General features: G+C 39.1%; 1 protein-coding gene across 2 annotated transcripts in view; it reads left to right on the top strand.

Annotated features, from left to right (window-relative positions):
* Nucleotides 1-15,055, top strand: part of ARHGAP10 (Rho GTPase activating protein 10) — a 317,186-nt gene that overhangs the window by 160,515 nt on the left and 141,616 nt on the right. For both annotated transcript variants that reach the window (XM_032855552.1, XM_032855553.1), the window contains exons 11-13: nt 2,654-2,735; nt 4,682-4,727; nt 6,781-6,846. In XM_032855552.1, coding sequence (XP_032711443.1) covers nt 2,654-2,735; nt 4,682-4,727; nt 6,781-6,846 — 194 coding nt within the window. The remainder of the gene's footprint in view (nt 1-2,653; nt 2,736-4,681; nt 4,728-6,780; nt 6,847-15,055) is intronic.

Below are 15,055 nucleotides of genomic sequence, written 5' to 3'. Positions count from 1 at the left end.
TTCACGTCCCAGTCAAGGAACTTCTTGAAACAGACTGGTTGTCTGGGCATCTTGCCTTGATTCTTGCTCCAAAAAGATGCTGTGTGTAGTAGAGCGGGAGGAGGTGGGACCTTGGGTCTGTACTGTGTGGTGCCAAGGTGATGGAAAAGTGGAATCCCGACAAAAAAGTGTCCGGTAGACAATTAAGAGTCATTTTGCTATTTAGGGGTGGGGGAATAGGGATGATTTCCCCCCTCCCCACCTACAAATTTCAGTCTGGAGAATATGGTTGTAGACAAGAACCTATCAGTTGTAGCTGTAGTTACTTTGTAGTGAACCCTAAGCAGATAACTTCTCTTGTGCTGTATAAGGATCATGTGGGGAGAGAGCACAATGCCCGTGTGAATGAGGGTTGGGAAGACTACTTATTCACATTTGGCTCGTTGCCTTTGGAGGACTTTTTACTTTACAGTACTTTATAAAAATTGCAGTGATTCTTGAATTACAGTTGATTATTACTGCTTGCTTTACTTGAAAAAGATTATCCATTAGTTAAAAGTGAGTTTTGAAATACTACCACAAGAGTGATAACTTTAAAAAGTATATTCCGTGTCCAACGGGAATTAATATTTACTTTTTGTTTCAGCCATCTACTTTCATTTCTAGTTTTCTGAGTTTTGCCTTTTAATTCTTTGCCAGAAAAGTTCTTTTCGAATACTAATTCATAATATTTGAATCAAATATTCAAAATCTGTTTCATTCGAGAAACTGCCCCCAGGTGAAGAGGCGTTACCAATGGCTTTTCTACCTAGTTATTCCTTCCTGGTATAAAGAATTTTTCTGGCTGAATCTTTGAACAAATTGAACTGAGAAAGATAATTTGGCCCAGAGGACCAACGCAGGGCTCTAAAAAAATATGAAGGAAACACCAACTGGTGAACAGTCTGCCTTCTTGAACATAGAATTGGGATGGGGTGGAAAATGATTATTCTGGTTTTACACTCTGTCCGTGCCCGGGTAACACTAAGCATGTATCTCTTTTATAAATAAAATTTAGTCATCGCTAGCACTTCATACCCATTATGATGGCTACTTTAAAAAATAAAAGAGAGATAATAACGTAACAAGTGTTGGTGAGGATGTGGAGAAATTGGAAACCTTATGCACTGTCGGTGGGAAGGCACAATAGCTCAGCTCCTGTGGAAAAGGTGTGGCAGTTTCTGGAAAAATTAAAAACAGAATTACCATCGAGCCAGTGGGAGGCAAAATTATTTCTCCCTACCCACATAATACATCTGTACTCCAAATATGTGGGTTTTTACCATACCCAGCAAGTCTCTTACAGCTTAACTGAATTTTGGCACTACCTCAAGTTAGTGAAGACGTTTCAGAGTAAGGGCTCGCTTGTACCTGTCTGCCCCCACCACCTCAGATGCTAGTCTAAGTCCAGGTTGTCGCCTGTGCTTTTGGCGATAAATTGGGGGTTTCATATCTTGGGTTTGATAATTTTCTAGAACAGCTCTCATAGAACTCGGGAAGACTGTTTACTTACTGCTGCCAATTTATGACGAAGGATTTTCTAATGGAAATAAATGAACAGCCAGATGAAGAGATACCTAAGGCAAGGTATAGGGGAAGGGGCATGGAGCTTCCATGTCCTCTCTGGACAGGCTACCCTCCTAGTGCCTCCGCGTTTTCACTACCCTGGAAGCTCTCTGATACTTGCACTATTTTATAGAATCTTCATTGTGCAGATCGTTTAAATGGTTGATTGACTCATTGGCCATTGGTGATTGAACTCAATCTCCAGCACCTTCCCCCATCTGGGAGGGGCGTCGGGGGGTGGGGCTAAAAGTTCCAGTCTCCTAGTCACACATTTCCCCTGGCAACCAGCCCCCATCCTGAAGCTCCCAGCTCTTTTATCTCATTAGTATATAAAATGACATTTATTTTGGAGATTCCAAGAGTATTAGGAGCTTTGTTCCAGGAAACAGAGTCAGAGACCAAATGCGTTATTTCTTATCATGTCACACCCAGTAATTCCACTTCTGGCTATATCCCTACAAGAACTGACAGGTGGGTCTTGAGAGATTTGTACACCTATGCTAACAACAGCATCGCTTAGAATAGCCAAAAGGTAGAAGCAACCCAGGTGTCCATGGGCAAGTGAGTGGATAAGCAAAATGCAGTGCATACACACCAAGGAATATTACTCAGCCTTAGAAAGGAAGGAAATTCTGACACATGGTACAACATGGACGAAAATGGAGGATATCATAATAAGTGAAACAAGCAAGTTACAAAAAGGAAAACACGACATGATTCCACTTCTAAGGGTTACCTAGGAGTAACCCAGTTCATAGAGACAGAAAGTAGAAGGGGAGCGTGTCAGGGCCTGGGCAGGAAGGGAAAGGGGCGTGGCTTCATGGGTACAGAGTTTTAGTCTTACAAGATGAAGGGTTCTGGGGTTTGGATTCCTGTTAACGTGAGCATACTCAACACAGCTGCACTGTGCAGTTAAAAATGGTTAAGATGGCACATCGTACGTTATGTGTCTTCTGTCGCAATTAAACACTCACCCCTGCTTCCTCCCCACAATAAAACATGAGAAGGTGGAAAAGAGGTTTGTTTTACCAGCTCCGGGCTCACCTGCCGCATTCCTGGTGTCTTTCAGGCCTGGCGCTGCTCTGACCATGCAGGCGTTCTCCGAAGAGGAACGGAAGCAGTGGTTGGAAGCTCTGGGTGGAAAAGAAGCTGTAAGAACCCTCACTGGCGGAATTGTAGTCCACATCCTTCAGCGCTGACTTGTATTTCTTTTTATGGGGTTTTTGCTTTATGGTATTGGAAAAAAAAGTTCCCTGCTGACGCTGGTGTTTTGAGTCCTCTTGAAAGTGTTCTGCGTTCCAGTCGTTTGGCTGGAGGTCGCAGCCGCCCACAGAGGACCTGTGTGTCCCTAGATTTTACTTTTGATTTTTCTTGACTTTGCCACTCAGATTTGCTGTGCTTGAGGGAGTCGTGGAAATGCTCATTTTTTTTTTTTTTCCTTTCTTACCTGACAGTTCTTTGGGTGATGAATTCAATAAATTCTTGAGGTTCCTTTTGATCTCAGTGGAGACAGAACAGTAAATATGAGGCAGTGAACGACTGCTGTAGTTATTTTGCTTGATTTAACAGTTTCTGGTTCAGGCTCGTGGTTTAGGGTATGTAGGAGCAGGTAGCCTTAGTGAATGGGCCTCGTGTGATTGGTGTGAAGAATCAATTAAAGGTCGTGGTAGAGATCCAGAGGCAGGCGAACTCAGTCTGCTTGCGACTTCATTCAAGCACAGCTTTCGTTTCAGTGGACTGAGGCCTTTGGGAATTGAGAATTTGGCAGATCATCTATTGAACTGGAGACTCAGAATAATTATAGAAAACACCATAGAACCAATTTAAATAAACTCTGCTGAAAGTATTACAACTCTAAGTAAACTGCCAGTGCAGGTAATGAGGTGGGCTTAACTGGAAAGCATATGTCATCTTAGCAGGGTTTAAAGAAAGGGAAAGAGTGCCTTGCAACATAAAAGAGGGGTCATATATAGGAGAAGGAGAGGTGTCAGAATAGAAACTGGCAAAAGATAATGTTATCTGATGGTCACAGACATGTTGGTGGAAGTATAGGATATGGGGGCTGGGGAGCTGGGCCACAGTGCGTATGGCAGTCCAGGTTCAGTGTTTGAAAAATGAAAACCCAAAGTATATGTGTTAAAAATACATGCTATAAAGGAAAATATATCGTGCTTGGGAAAACAAAAATGTAGTAAATCAATTTGCCTATTATTTTATTATATTTCACCTACATTTAGCCTCCATAGTTTTATTTCTGTCTTGTCCTTGAAGTTTTTAGCTAGGAATCAGGAGTATTTACAGCATTTCTGGTTACTGAGATCCACAACACATTATACTGATCCTCTCTAGAAAAGGCAATGCAGTAACTAGGACTTCTCTCCCCAGAGATTCAAGAAGTGCTTTGGAAAGTGACTTTGGGTAGCATAAAGATCACATGACTAAGTCTTTGAGAAATAAATCTGTTGTCAAAGGCAGTGTAACCTTGAAGACATATATAACCTCTCTTTTAGAGCAAAGAAACAAGTAATTAATTTGAGGTACACAGACAAAGGCAAATCTGCAGAAAGAAAATATTTAGCTATATATTTATGTGAAGACACTTAAGGTTGCATTTTTTTTTTTTCAGGTGTTATATATGCCTTGCAAATAATGGGTCAGTGCTGAAGTTCTTAGAGGCAGCCTGGAATTAGCACCTAGCTATTTCAGATATAGTCATTTAAATTATGAGCAAGAGTCATCTCTTAAGGAAATACCAGATTTTAGTAACAGTGGTGAAAAAAATGAGCTTCTTCTTATGGCTTAGAATGCAGCAGTTCCTTTGTCATTCTGTACCTATAAGCCTGAGCATTTGAAACTTCCAATGAGTTCCTGAAGAGTCATAGCTCCTTCATCTTAACTTTTGCTACTATAAGAGATGAAGTTGACTCAGAGATACCCTTTATTGTTACTTATCTTAGTATTTGAGCACATTAGTATATAATTAACCAGTATTGATGTGGGTTTTTTTTTTTTTTTTTGCATAGTCCTAGGTATGCCTACTTGAAGAGTTTATATTGATGTGTTAAAAATACTGTTTTCCTTTTTTCTCTTTTACTAGCTGTTACACAGTTTTAATAGAGCCATCATCCCAAGACCAGAAGGAAGTAAGTGTTAATTCATGAAAAGGACCGTTTGTTCCCCTTTTTCATGAGTTTGTTCTTTTTCATTACTGATGTCAGACTGTTGCTGAGTGCTCTGTACCCTCTCTAAGCTAGTCCTCCAAATAATATATGGATTCTCTTTGACCTACTGGGGACCAACCCAGATTTGCCTGGATTGCTGTAATCCTCATTGGTCTTTTCCATCTCTGACATTTTTTTTTTCTTTTTCTCTACAAAACCCAAAAGGCTTCCTCCACAACCCACTTTGTTATTTATTCTCATAGCTGTAAATAAACATGTAGCAATTTCAGGGATGCACCTTCCAGCTTCCTAAATTATAAACTCCCATGGAGCTGTTCATCAAGTCACCTGTTTGCAACCCCCTCACCCTGACCCTTGATATTTTTTTTATCCTTTAAGTCTGAGTATGGACTATGTAAGTAGCAAATCATTGCACTTTAGAAAATAACAGCAATCAAACAAATTCAGATATTCTAGGACATTGATCTTCACATGCATTTTATGAGCTTGAGGAACATACAGCCTAGCTCTGTGATCTTGATTTTTACAGGGATGAAACAAAAATATTTTCAGAGTTGTTGGATTCTTTGTAAATTTACTTTGGATATTTTTGGAGAAATTAAGGCTATGTTTATCACATGTGTACAGTTTGGAAACTTTATGTTCTCTAACACACAATTTCAAAATTACCATGATATTTGTTTCATTTGAGCCAGTGCTTGAGTAAAAGACGTCTCGAGCCTACCATTGAAAATTGCTGGTTGTAAACCTACTTGAAGTGCTTTCTTACCCTCTTCTCTCCCTCCCTCCCCGCCTTTCTCCTCTTCTTCTTTCCTCCTCCCATTCCTTATCTCCTTCCCCCCTTCCTTTCTGATATTTTTTTAAATAGAGAAATAAGAACATGCACTTTTTTGAAAAATAGTTTTGCTAAACATTTCATAAGATGTTGTGAAGAGTGGATCCTTAAACAGTAAACCACTGCTCAATTGTTCTCCTTAAAGTACTCTTCAACCTTAGCATTTAAACCTGCACAGTTTATATTCATGGATTGTTTGTGCTATCGCCTCTGAGAGACAAGCGTCAATATTAGTGTTCCCTCATTCTAAATTGACTCGTGTATTCACTTCCCTGATTTCATTTTTGAAACAAGAAACATCTTCTAGTAGGATACTCCAATGTGCCAGCCTAATCACAGGCAAGCATCTAGATTAGAAAAAAAAAAAAGAGGAAATTTTAAAAATAATTTTTTCTGCTACAAGCATCATTTGTTTTAAATTCATTATGAAAATAATAAAATATTAAACACTTAGAACATGGCATGAAATGTGAAATTCTTTTTCAAGCTCATGGCCAAAATAATACCTTCTTTTCCTCCAAGTAATAATCTTAGAAGTGCTGAAAAAAATTTTTTTAAAGATTATATTTATTTGAGGGAGAGAGAGCCTGACCCTGGGGTGGGGAGGGGCAGAGGGAGAAGCAGGTTCCCTCGTAGGGCTCCACCTCAGGACCCTGAGGTCTTGACTTAAGCCGAAGGTAGCCACTTCACTAACTGAGCCACCTAGGTACCCCTAAAAATCTTTTTCTTTAGGTGTAAGGAAAAAAAAAAAACTTTGTGTTATTTTTCTGTCAAGTATTTTACTTCACTTATATATAAACTAAAAAAAAAAATCCTAAGGTGGTGGTAGAATTGTGGGAAAATGTATCTTAACCACCTTTAGATAGATTCCCCCTAAAGATTTGTACCACATTCTTTTCCGCTGCTTAAAGTAAGTTATATTTATTAATATAAAAATTATTTTATATTATAAATTTAAAAATTATTGGTAAGAGATGTCCTAATATTCCAGTAAGTGCTTCTCTAAATATATGAAATTCTCATTTACATTATTTAAACAGGGAACACACGGCCTTTAGCTTTTTTTAATAGTGAAATAAAAATTGAATTGGGTTTAAATAATTTTTTCTATTTTTGTAAAGAAGAGAAACGTAAATAATTCATTGTGCCTTTAATATTTTATAACTGTATTTCTTTTAGGCGCACAATTGGATAAGATGGGATTCACAATTCTCAGAAAATGTATCAGTGCAGTTGAAACACGAGGTAACATGATTGAATCATTTTATTCATGAAAGGCTATAGGTATGTAAAATCTAAGAGTCATTTAAAATGCTTGTTGCATGGTTAAGTGTAGCATGGAATACATCAATGCAAAATGTACATTCTGGTCATCAGAAATTGAGCTGTTCTTTTATCATGACAGGGTAGGATTTTCCTTTCTGTTTACATTTATATTTCAACCTCCCCCCGCCCCCATGGAGACTTGAAATCAGAGCTGAAATGAGCAGCATTTCAAGAATCAGCAGTGTTGGACAGCCATCTCAATCACTTTTTGTTCACTATTAAGATAGTCTCATCTTCCACTGTCTTATTGGCCTCCTAAAAAGTCTGTTTCATTGAGGTGTCCTTTACATGAAAAAGAATTCACGGACTTTGTAGAAATTGATGACTTTTGACAAATGTACTGTTGTGTACCTGCCACAACACAGAAGTAACAATCATAGAAGACTTCTAGCTTTCCTCCCCTCCCCCATTCCTTTGTGCCCCTTTGTAGTCAATCCCCACTCCTTGCTTGGCCCTTGGCAACCGCTGAACTGCTTTCTATCACTTTAGTTCTTCCTTTTTAAAATTTGTATTTCATATATAATATAAATATAAATTTATAAATTTATATTACATTTATATTTCATATAAATGGAATCATAATGTATAGTCTTTTGTCTATAGCATAATGCTTTTGAGACTTACCTCTTTGGGTGTATCCTTAGCTCCTCTCTTTTTATTGCTAGGCATGATTTCATTACGTGGGTCTACCATAATTTGTTCACTCATTTGACCATTGATAAATACTTGGATTCCTTCCATTTTAAATTTAAGGAACACTATTCCCTCCCCTTACCAGAAAATTTCTCTTTATAGTCCCTGAAAAAACAGGGCCCTTGCACTTTGCAGGCATGGTAGCAGACCTCGAAGGAACGAAATATTGAACATTACAAAATAGGCTCCTTCTGGAGGTCGAGTTTCTCTTTGTTTAGAGACCTAGTGAAGTATGGATAAATGGATATTTAATTCACTCTCACATATTGCATATCCCAGTCTTGCCTTGGCTGACTCTGTGGGTTGAGGCATTGCTTTTATACTTTCTTTCAAAACAAGGTCTTTGTGGTGAAGCCAGGTGCCTGCCATGTCTGAAATGAGAGTATCAGAGGACAGAAGAAGACCAACCGCTTTATGATTTGGGGATTTGCCCATCAATAGTAAAAGCCCAAGCCACAGATTGCCTTTTCTCCTGTGCTCTCTTAGAGTGGCAATTTGGGCTGGAACAGATTTTCCTTCATTTCAGCCTGCCCTCAAGTTGAGCTGACAGATTTCTTCATTTTCCTAGTGCTTCACACATTTCCAAAATTTAGATAAAAATACTGTGATTTTCATATCTCTCACTTCATCATTCATGGTTCTCTTTCCCCTGAGTTCCTGAAGTGAAGCACCTTAATTGTATCACTTGTGTGCTTATTATTTTGATAAATTATGTTCCTTCCCCAAAGGATATGTTTTATACATACTGGCTTCTGCCTGAACTGATTAAAATCTACCTTGAATGCTTTCTGATTGGTAGGTGTGGCTTTATGGAGTGTGATATACGTCGAATGGAATATATACATACTAGAATCTGTACTGAATATGTTTTTATTGTAAATTTATGATTATTGGATTTTTTAGCAGAAGAATGAGTCTACACAATTTTTTTTTAAAGATTTTATTTATTTGAGAGAGAGAGAGAGAGTAGAGGGCGGGCAGAGGGCAGCAGACTCCCCATTGAGCAGGAAGCCCAACTCAGGGCTCAATCCCAGGACCCTGAGATCATTACCTGAGCCGAAGGCAGACACTTAGCTGGCTGAGCCACCCAGGTGCCCCAAGTTTACACAATTTAAGTTAGATTTTCTCACTTAAAAATAACAAAGAGCATATGTTCTTCTTTTTCAAATCTTTTGTTCTTAAAGGTCTTCCATTACTGAATGTAGTCTTTTGCTTTTAATGGAATATAATACTAATAACAATGTTAGAAGAATCAATGGTCAGATTATATTATTAAAAGTGATGAGAAACATTGTAGAATCTTTGAGGCTTTTATCCTAAATTTTAAGTTCCTTCAAGGAATATTGCTCTTAATGATTTCCTCCAAATCAGTTATCATGGCTGTTGATTTTTTTTTTTTTTTAATACTACAGGTATGGTTGCCTACTTTTTTTCATCAGAATAAAGTAGCTATCTATGTCCTGTAATAAGAAGCACACAAGTCCCCATGGCTTAAAACAGCAAGACTTATTTCTCGCTCAAGCATTTGTAGGAGGGCTTTGCTCATTACCAGTACCTTGGCTTATGGGTTCCTGGTTGCCTTTGCAAACCAATCAAATTAAAGTTTCCTGGTTGCCGTGCCAGAGGGAAATGGTTTGGCCTTCAAGCTAGTTACATTTGCTTACAGCTAGTTGGCCAATAGAAGCCTTATGGCCCCACTCGACCCCAAAGAGTTTGGGTTGAACTAACTCTCTGGAGGAGACTCCTGAAAACACACAGAGAGCTGGAAATATTTGGTGAATAGCATTAATGACAACTGTGTATTTTGTGGACCTACATGCCTAAAGATCAGGGGCATTTAATGAAATCTGACTGAAAAATTATTTCTAATCACTGCTTTTAGTGTTTTAAACATGACTATCATTGTCTGAAAACTACCATTTCATGTATTTGGATTAAAACCATTTGTGTGCCTTTTTCCCTAATATGTTCTTATAAAAATGACTTTTGGCACTTTAATTACTATCAACCTTAATTGTGACATCACTGAAATATTTGGAAAGCATCAAATAAATGTCTAAAATCTACTGTGGTCCTCAGTATCCCAAGAAGAGGTAACATTTTTAGTGTACTAACATATTTTTGACAACATATATAATATATATGACACTAAGATAATATATTTGACACTAGCATGATACCAATACATGACAATAATATGTAATCTGTGTAGACATGAACAATATATGCTGTCATATACAGATGCTCATATCTTGATCTGAGTGGGACTCTTTAGCAGTTACTCTGCTTTTGAGATAAGAAGAAACTTGTTTCACTATAATATCAGCCTCTGTTAACAAATCATACTCATCATTTCCATAGAGTTGTTTGCTCATGAAGTTTGGGGGTATGTGGGAGTCAGATTACCTGACCTTTCAGCCATTTACTAAAAATTTGTAAATGCTTTGTACTGGCTCTTCATGGATTCAGGCCAACTGACTACTGCTAGGAAATTACTGCTTATGTATACCATACTTATGTATATCCTGCTTATGTATACTTATGTATTACTGCTTATGTATACCAAGCTGAAGGCCTTCCTAAAGCCATGATCCCCAAATATTGCTGCACATTGGAATCATCTGGGCTCCTCAAAAAATATGACGTCTCACCCCACTCCCCCACCCCACCTTATCAGTCTGACTTCATTGTTATGTGGTATGAACTGGGAAGTGGGAGTTCTACTATGTAGCAAGGTTTGGGAGCCACTGTCTTCATGGAAGGGTTGCTTGTGTGTTGGAGAAATGGGGTGTGCGATTATTATCTTTATGGTTATAGTATCCTGCCATGTGGGGAGCTTTTCTTTTAACTTCTTAATAACCCAGCCTAAATCCAAACAAACAGTGAAAACAGAAAAGTTTTGAAAAAATAGGGCAGTGTTCTTTTCCTTCCCTCAGTTAACAGGTGACCTATCACAGTTAAATCCTAGATCTAACATGAAGCCAGTCAGCTAACCAGTATTTACTTATTGAGCAGTCACAGTATATACATAGCTTTGTTCTAGTCCTTTAGGATACATATTAAAGGTTAGTTACATGTGATACTGGATACATTAATAATAAACATAGAGATTTGTAATATAAATCTACCACGCGATAAAATAAAAGTGTTAACGTTTGCAAGAATTGAGAATTTGAATGCATATTGATAGATTGCAGTGTATTTGATGTTAATTGAGGACTGTGTTTTGGAATAGGTTTCCTTAGATTTAAAGAATTAGGAAGGTATATTTTGGCATTTAAAGACACCTCTGCAAAGATGTGGAGACAGAGTGTGACAGGAACAAGGCAAATTTGATTGGAAAGGAAGCATGAAGAAACAGTATAAAAGCAGGTACTCAAGCATTTGAATTTAATTGTAAAGGAACTGGTTAAGTCAGAGGGTGGTGAATAGCAGAGTAGGAGGCTTTAAGGTAAATTTGGCAACTAGTCTTGGTAGGAACCTGTGGGATGACTGAGTGCAAAGGAGCCCCAGAATTCTGCCTAGGTTGGAGGACCCGGCAGGGCAGGCAGCTGATTCGGGATGGGAGATTTGGCAGTGGGGTCAGATAGCATGGAGGCACCCCAGTGATTTAGCAGATGAAGTAGGGGTCACATTTCACACTTGGTCATACGTAGAGGATCAGAGTTCTGCAAGGCATTTCACCTTCAGATTTTAGTTTGGAAAACAGGATATCAAGGAAACTTCAGGGTCCATGACAGACTTGTTGTCATGTATCAAAATCACCAATGGTGCTTCTTGAAAATGCAGATTCCTGGGCTCAGTCAGTTGCGTTGAACCATAATCACTGGTAGCTGGGCCTCTGCTGTAGAGAATGTAAGTTCCAATAAGAACAATTGAAGGGAAACAGGAATATTCTCACCTTCTGCTTTTAGGAGGTAGGTAGATGAAGCCATGATGGTTTCCTGAAAGAGTAGAGTTTTTGAGGGCCCTGGGTCACAGATCCATGTAGCTTTGGGGATTATGAGTGGAGTCTAGCAGATGTAGGGTAGAACCTCCATCCTAAACTGTGCAGTTGAGAGAAGAAATACGAAAATGGCTCAAAGTGGCCAAGTCTCAGTCAGAAGCCAAGAGCATTTCAGATTTCCAGCATATTGTAGATGGATCCAAGGCAAATTCTGACGTGTTCATGGTGCCTGCTGTTCACTGATCCTGTGCTTCCCTCCAGCCCCTTTACCTGCCTAGTTTCTGGTGCCCTGTAGTAGTTTGTTCCTTTGTGGGAAAACACCTGGTTATTCTCAAGCTGTTTTACACCACCTTTCCCTGTCCCTACCCCCCACCCCACCCCCAGCCTCTGAATCACCACTGACTCAGGGCTTCCCTGGGGACTCAGCACATAAGCTGCATTCTGAAGGACAAGGGGGAATTGGCCAGGTGCACAAGTGTGGGGTGTCAGGAAGGATTTTGGTGGGCGGGGTTGAAATGTAGATGTTTGACAGAGCGTGATGCATCTGGGACCTGGGGGGTCACGGGCGAGACCGGAGAAAGGCGCTTGGATTGCTCTGCAGAAGGTATGCACCTCTGTTGGCTGGTAAGAGTGGTCAGGTTTAGGGGCGCCTGGGTGGCTCAGTGGTTTAAGCATCTGCCTTCAGCTCGGGTCATGATCCCAGGGTCCTGGGATCAAGCCCCGCATCAGGCTCCCTGCTCAGCAGAAAGCCTGCTTCTCCCTCTCCCATTCCCCCTGCTTGTGTTCCCTCTCTCGCTGTGTCTCTTTCTGTCAAATAAATAAATAATTAGGGGGAAAAAAAAAAGAGTGGTCAGGTTTACACTCTAAAATGATGCAATAAGGTAGGCATTTTGGAAAGATTCTTAACCCTTCGGACCCTTAGTCTCGAGAAGAATGTGACTAGGATGTCTACCCACACCCACATTTGTGAGGATTAGAGCTAATTTTTGTACATAGTAGATATTCATTAAGTATGTTTTAATGTTTTCCATTCTCCCTTAAAGAACTTTCCTCATGAAAAGGAAGTTCCTCATTTGGCACTTATATTGTCTGATATTGTTAATTGTATTTGATCTGTTTATTTTGTTTCTGGAACTTTATGGTTTCCTTGGAGTGAAAAAAAATATCTTGTTCTTTGCTTGCCTTTTCTCATCTCTGCATATAGTCTGTGTCTTACATACATAGAACTCAGTAAGCAGTTGTGTTTGCTTGAGTCTTCAGAGATTTAACTTATGCCACATCAGAAAATTATGTGTTCCAGCAGTTGGTAAAAATTATTGGAAGGACTTTTTCTTCTATATGTGGTTAGAATTAGTACGTTTGAATAACATGTAGGATTGGTTTTCATTCCTTTGTGAATTTTTGTCAGCATCTCTTGGAATTACTGGTAATACTTTAGACATAGAAAGATACGTCATGTTATATGTTGAAGCATTTTATGATTTCAGAGCTAGGAGAGTAATTACACGACTTCCTTAAGTAAATTACTCCCATTCCTATGAAGGGACCAACTCCCACGACCAGTATATTGACTTTCTCTGGAACTGCACGCCATCTAGTTTTTCAGGTGCGTGCATTCATTGTAAAATACACAAAAACAAAGTAAGACTCTTGCTTAAAAACTTCCTCTGGTTGCTGTTTTTTAAATAGTCATCATGATTTAAAACTAAATTTGTATGCTACTTTTGTTTATGAAGTTTCTCTTAAAAAAAATCTTCCATATGTGAATAATTTGAATATTCACTTTAATTTCTAGAGTATGGCATTAAAATGTCGGTCTAGGCAAGCTGTCAGTTATCCAGTTCAGCACTGTAACAAGCTGTGAATTCATGGGGTAGAAGGAGAAAGCGCATCTAAGATGTGTCAGTCTTTGATTTGTCGTATGTAAAAGTGAATTTCTCTTTCTTTGAAAAACAGAGTTTTAGGTTTTTGGAAAATCTTTTTGAAGTCAGCCTGAGGGTTTTTCCACTTCCGGAGCACCCCTGGAATTGTCTGGGGTCTCGAGAATGCGCCTGGTAGAAGATGATGCTGTATAACTTCAGTATTAGTCTTTGTGGGAGGGAAGATGCCCAGAGTGAACTTGCAACATATTTTACCATGATTGCACATTAATCTTAAATTGCCAAGGGCAAATTATATGCAAAATGAAGAAAATAAAGAACAGCTGTCCCCAGAAAATTTACAGCAAGCAAACTTGAGTTTCTCGCTCACTGTCTCTTTTTTAATCATAATGGGTGTGAGATGGGAGTGGGTGGATAACAGAGGACAGTCTTATGTGGGAGGGAAGCAGAGAGTCTTGTGGTGTCTGCAGAAATGCAAATGCAAAACTGAAATACTAAATTCAGGCGAGTCAGGATTATTCATTTTCTTAATTAGTAATCTTATTTAAGAACAAATAAGCTTCCAAAGCTATTAGTTTCCAAATGAGTGGTTGCATAAAGTTAATAGGGAAAAATGGTTAAACTGTCTTGCTACAGAGTAGGCGTACCAGGTTCTCTGGGTTTGGTTCAGATCCTGATGAGGTCCATGGTATATTATTGCAAGGCTCTGTCAACACTTTTAGCATAGTCCTAAAGGGCATGAGCTCAAAGGTCAGCCTTGATTCAAATATCTTTCAGCACTTATTAGCTCTGCAACCATGGCGGGTTAGACTCCCTGTGACCTGGTTTTATCATGTGTCACCTGGGATAATGGTGGCATCTCCTTTGCGGGCAGGTGGTGAGAATGAAAAAGGAACTTGGGACGTTGGCTCACATGGAGTGCTCTGTAAATCTGAGTCGCTTGTTTAGAGATATATCTGCGAATTGAGGCCAATCACAATTAAGTAGTTCCATTATTGATTCAAGACTCTGGGAGCACTGAGGAACTTAGTTTAGTTTACCTTTTTTTTTTTTTTAAATAGTAATTTACATAGGGAAATAAATCACTTGAGTTCACTTTAGTAGTTTTATGTGGTGCTTGTAACAAGCAGTAACAGTAACTGCTTTGGCTTTCAATCTTCTGTTCCTAGGGTCTTGTGGACCCTTGAGTGAGAAGGTGGCTGGGAGGCAGTGAAAGGAAGGAGCCTCAGGAAGAAGACCATGGCTTTTAGATTACCTCAGGCTCCCCCCTTCTCCACCTGCTCCCCTTAAAAGAGAGATTGCCCAGAGTTGGCCAAAATTGGTTTAGTCCCTGATGTCGCAGCTGCTCTGAGGTGGAGAGACAGATGGCAGCAGCGAGACACCTTTGGGGCTTTCCTGATGTTCTGCTCTCTGTAGAGAAGGGAGGAAACAGAGTCTTGCAAAAAATAATAGCCAACTTCTGCCTTGAGTTTGAGTCTCTTTTCTGATACACGTTAAGTAAAATTTTTTGATGACTTAAGCTGCATGAGTGAGTTTGAAAATAAAATGCATTTATTTTTTATTTAGCTGTTCCATCCATTCCAGCTTATTTGATACTTATGTATTCCTG

Source organism: Lontra canadensis, unplaced genomic scaffold (assembly GCF_010015895.1).
Source record: "Lontra canadensis isolate GAN:19392208 unplaced genomic scaffold, GSC_riverotter_1.0 scaffold10, whole genome shotgun sequence".
In the NCBI taxonomy this organism is placed as follows: Eukaryota; Metazoa; Chordata; class Mammalia; order Carnivora; family Mustelidae; genus Lontra; species Lontra canadensis.
This window is presented reverse-complemented; position numbering and strand designations above follow the sequence as displayed.